This window comes from Leptonychotes weddellii, chromosome 11 (assembly GCF_054177405.1).
Source record: "Leptonychotes weddellii isolate Sample4059 chromosome 11, ASM5417740v2, whole genome shotgun sequence".
In the NCBI taxonomy this organism is placed as follows: Eukaryota; Metazoa; Chordata; class Mammalia; order Carnivora; family Phocidae; genus Leptonychotes; species Leptonychotes weddellii.
The window spans coordinates 94,273,203-94,278,181 of NC_138379.1; the positions used below are offsets into that span (position 1 = coordinate 94,273,203).

General features: G+C 46.7%; 1 protein-coding gene across 1 annotated transcript; it reads left to right on the forward strand.

Moving 5' to 3' along the window:
• The first annotated feature begins 2 nt into the window (after positions 1–2).
• On the forward strand, positions 3–4,581 carry LOC145716031 (stromelysin-1-like). Its single transcript, XM_081797373.1, has 6 exons — positions 3–108; positions 216–360; positions 1,154–1,287; positions 1,673–1,832; positions 2,881–2,984; positions 4,217–4,581. The coding sequence occupies exons 1-6, from the start codon at positions 3–5 to the stop codon at positions 4,315–4,317; spliced, it is 750 nt and encodes a 249-aa protein (XP_081653499.1). The 3' UTR covers positions 4,318–4,581.
• Positions 4,582–4,979: the final 398 nt, after the last annotated feature.

Genomic DNA, 4,979 nt, shown 5'->3' on the forward strand with positions numbered 1-4,979 from the left:
GGATGACGTGGATGGCATCCAGTCCCTATACGGTGAGCGATGTTGGAACAGTCAGGCATAGCTTTGCAGGGATGGTCTTCGGGAAAACTTTAAAATGCTGCACGAAGCGTTTGTAATTCCCCTCAAAGTACCCTGAGTGTGTTTGGAAAGCACATACATGGATGACAGCATCACAGTTGTCCTTCTGTTTGCCTCCCCGTATCTGTTCCCTTCAGGACCTCCCCCTGTCTCCCCGGATGACCCCGTGGCACCCACGGAATCTGTGCCTTCAGGACCTGAGACCCCAGCCGCGTGCGACCCCGCTTTGTCCTTCGACGCAATCAGCACTCTGAGGGGAGAGATCCTGTTCTTTAAAGACAGGTCAGACCAGAAGATTCCATTTCTCTCTCCCTTCCTTTGATGCACCATGCTTAGAAAGGAGAACAGAGAAACTTGATAGAGATTTTTAAATACTGAGAGCAAAAGCGTTTTCTCTGAACTTGAGATCACTGAGATCTTGTGCTTCACCCTCCCCATTTTCCTAAAAGCGCCAAGCTCGTTTTCAAAGACTTGATTGAATTCCTGTCCTCTCCTTGTTGTTCCCAGTCACTAGAAGCCACACTTGCTTTTCCAAAGGCTCACATTGAACTTCAGAATTAGGGTTTCATCTTTGTTTCCTTTAAAAATGACATCAGAGAGCATTACACTTAATCAATTAACTTACTCACGGCTGGATAAATACGCACATGATAACACATGCAAGCCGCATACGTGGGAAGAAAGTGAAGAGCAAATCTTCCTCACCACACTGGCTCCCCGCATCCATCCACCGTTAAGGATGCGTGGAGATGCTTCCGGAACCCTTCTGGTAATGCTGACATACACACACACCGGTCTATCTGCTTGAAAATGTAAATGATGTTATGATACCTACACTGGTTTGCATGAATTGTAGTCACCTTCTCTCTAGAAGTCGCTGCTCTGGAATTTTCTGGTCGGGTGCAGGCTTCCCAAGAAAAGACTTTTTCCCATTGGCAATACCCCGGATTTCTGCCTGCCCTCAAGCCTAGCTGACGAGGGGATGGGGGAGGATGGATGACGCACCACAATGAGGAAAAATGTTAAAGGAGAAAGTCTGTTTCTCAATTTTCATTTCCTTTTCTATATATTTCAGACATTTTTGGCGCAAATCCCTCAGGACCCTTCAACCTGGATTTTTTTTTATCTCTTCGTTTTGGCCATCCCTTCCTTCAGGCTTGGATGCCGCATATGAAGAGACTAGCAAGGACATTGTTTTCATTTTTAAAGGTAATTATTAAATAATAATTTCTTTAACTCATTGAAATAAACCCCTTCACAGGAAAATTGAATTGGACTTTAATTTTCTCTACTCTGACAAATTGCGTCTCCTTCATTACTCTAAGGTAGTGAAGAAACAGCTGGGTCTGGTATTATTTTATTTATATTTTACAGATAATAAAAATGCACATAGGTATATAAATTACTCCGCGTTGTAAATCCCCTCCTTGGATTTGTGTTTGTTCATTCAATCCGAAAATTTTTGTTAAAAACCCACTTTGAGCTGGGTATTAAATCTTTACTATGAAAATCAAAGGTGCTGGCAAGTATTTCCAAAACCCAAAGGATTAACTGTCATAAATTCAATGTGACTCTGAATTATTTTTCTTAACAGGAGACCAGTTCTGGGCCATCAGAGGAACTGAGGTACAAGCAGGTTATCCAAAAGGCATCCACACCCTGGGCTTTCCTGCAACCGTAGGGAAAATTGATGCGGCCTTGTTTGATAAGGAAAAGAAGAAAACATACTTCTTCGTAGGGGACAAATACTGGCGGTAAGACTGGCTTGGGATGGCTTTGTATGGAGCCTCGTTAGGGAAATTATCTTATTCCTCTGAGGAAATCCCCAGGCCACTCTCAACCGGCCTCCCCACCAGTGCGGGGATGGGACCCGCTTGCTTTCAAAGGGGCAGCGCTGATGTTCACAGGTGGGCCCAGCTGCGTCTGCCTCACTCCCGCCTGGGGCCTGTAAGCAGCAAGCTGGAGCCCCCCAGCAACCGCTGCCCCGCCCCACCCCCCGCCTGGATGGCCTCTTCCTGTACCCCCACCCCCTGGCCAACCTACTCATCTTTCAATCTTGCCTCAAGCCCCAGCACCCCAGGAGCTTCCCTGCTGGACTCCAAACCCAGATGGGCTGGTCTTTTTTTGAAAGAAGCCTCAAGAATCCAGTCCACCATTTAGCATTCATTTCCTGTTGACTCATTGACTCCTTGGGTGTTTGTCTCATCTTCCGAACTTTGCTATATGATTCTTCAGGGCTTCCCCTAACCTCATCCACTCATTAGTGCTGCTTGTTAAAGAGACCGATGATGAATAGCGGTCCAGGTTTATGGCTAGAACCCAGGACTCACAGAGGCTGATGCCCAAGGTCCAGCCAACGAGTCCGAAACACATTCCCTGTGCTTTCCTGGTCTCCGCCATCCCTGTTCCTTGGAGGCTGCCGTAGGAAATCCAGATGTGCAGGGTGGGGAGGACATACACGAGCCATGTATGGTAGAGAATTTGAAATTTGTATTTGAGATGAATGAGCCAATTCATCTGTTCGTACCTTCATGCCTTTGTGATAGAAAGATGATTAAGGTTCTCTCCTTCTGGGCTTGAGAAGTATGGTAACAGATCAGGATGTTGCCTCTTCTCCTGGCGGAGATACAGTTCTAAGAACTATGTTTGCAATTCCATTAAAATCACATATTTCTGTAGTGCTTGACATGCTTGACATTTATTTGCAGTACTTGGAAAGTTTAGTAAGATTCCACATTAAACCCAGCAGGACTTAAGATTCTGGTAACATGACCTCTGCTGTGTTTCTTTTACTGGATGCAGGTTTGATGAGAAGAGACAATCCATGGAGCCAGGCTTCCCCAAGCAGATAGCAGAAGACTTCCCAGGGGTTGACCCGAAGGTCGATGCTGCTTTTGAAATGTTTGGTAAGAGGATACTTGTTTTGTTGGCAATGGGGCACTTGAAACATTCCACGGTATCAGAGGGACAATTGGATTAATCTGTAATGACAGGTTTTCTTCTTCTTTTTTTTTTAAGATTTATTTATTTACTTGAGAGAGAGAGAGAGAATGAGTGGGGGAGGGGCAGAGGGAGAGAAAGAATCTCCAGCAGACTCCCCGCTGAGCACAGAGCCCAATGCAGGGCTCGATCTCATGACCCTGAGATCATGACCTGAGCCGAAACCAAGAGTTGGACGCTTAAGTGACTGAGCCCCCCAGGCGCCCCACGTAATGACAGATTTTCTTTAACCCGTTCCTTCCTCTCTCCTCCAAATTGCAACTTACCAATTCTGTACCCAGTCTATGACGACTTCCTATAATACATTGATTTGAATCATAAAGACGAGCAACACACATCTCTCTATTTTGTACATGCAGAAAACACCAAAGTGCTCAAGTGTCACTTCCTTACGTCCAGACCTGTTACCTTTCAGATTACCATGTGGGTACAAAAGTCCCCTCAAGCGGTGTGGCCAAGTTTCATACTGGCTGGCTTTCTCTTCCACTCCATCCTGTGGTAACTACTAATTCCCAGGGAGATGTCCCTGAAAAGTCAGTCACTGCCCACACCGCTCAGTTGCAAATAACTGCTTCTTCTTGTGCCCAAAGTTTTAAAAAAGTTACATCTTTTTCCTGCTCCAGGAGAGATGGCTGGAGGCTGGTGATCTTTATTGAAAGGTAACCTGAGCACTAGGACGGCAGAGCCATAAAGGGCCTCCCTGGTGTTCTGAAGGAGTTTCCATGCTTCTCTGGGGCCAGAAAGGACTCTCAGGAAAGGAAAGGGGAGGAGGACTGTTGGGAAAAAAGAAAATAAAGAGCTCATAGTTTCCAAAGAAGCAGAGTTTTATCTGATTGGAATCAGAATAACCTAGTAAACGGAGCCTGGCTTTGCTGTCCTCAGCGAGGGACCTTGGCCCAGCACGCGTGGACCCTCCACCTGCTCCTCTGGGGAATGGAGTTAGATACGCTTCCCTCGTAGGACTGTTGCAGAAAGAAATGAAAAAACAATCTGATAAAATGCTTATCAGAGTCCCTGCACATAGTAAAACCCTATAAACCCTTTGTAATTTTAATTACTTACTATTCTGAGTTTCGTATGTTGCCAAACTGATTTATCTGAAAAAATATCTCATGGTTTCCCTTGTCTGTATTTCCAGGGTTTTACTATTTCTTCAGTGGATCTTCACAGTTGGAGTTTGACCCAAATGCAAGGCAAGTGACACACACTTTGAAGAGCCACAGCTGGCTGAACTGCTGAGACCCCGAGAGGTGCCCCATGGGCCCCGGCAACGAAGCTCGTAGTCCTTCCCCTCAGCCTCTGAACGGGGGTGCTCGTTCTCTCCTGCGTGTGCGGGGACGACAGCATGAGCGACCTCCGCATCTGGCCGGTCGCCTCACACATTACCTGACATTGAGCCAGGACTTTGTCCCACGGGGGCGCTTCCACAGGAGAAGGGAGAGTGCTCGTGTGCAAGACCAGTGACTGTATACAGACTGTTTACTGGTTATTTAATAAAGAGAATCGGCCCGTTATATTATCGGCTTGTTTGTTTGAAGAACAAGTTGTCCCCACAGCCTTGGGTGCAGTGTGGACCAGACAGGAGACAGCCTGAGATCCTGGGCCCGTTGTGTTAGGATTCTGGTCTCCACGGTGGCCGCCTCACAATGGGCTGGTCCAGGACCGAAGAGAACGTACCATGGGCCCTCCGCGGGCGCCCTACCAACAGGTGTCCCTATTTCCACCACCCAGACATCCTATGTGTTCCTGATACGCCCTCAGAGAAAGATCTAGGAAAGCCGTCACCTTGCAGGGCAGGCTCTAGAAAAAACTGTGAAGCAGAATCTTAGGATTATCGCAGATCACCTAGTTCACACGCTTTCTTTTTCAGTGGAGAAAATCAAACCTGATCTTCATCTTTT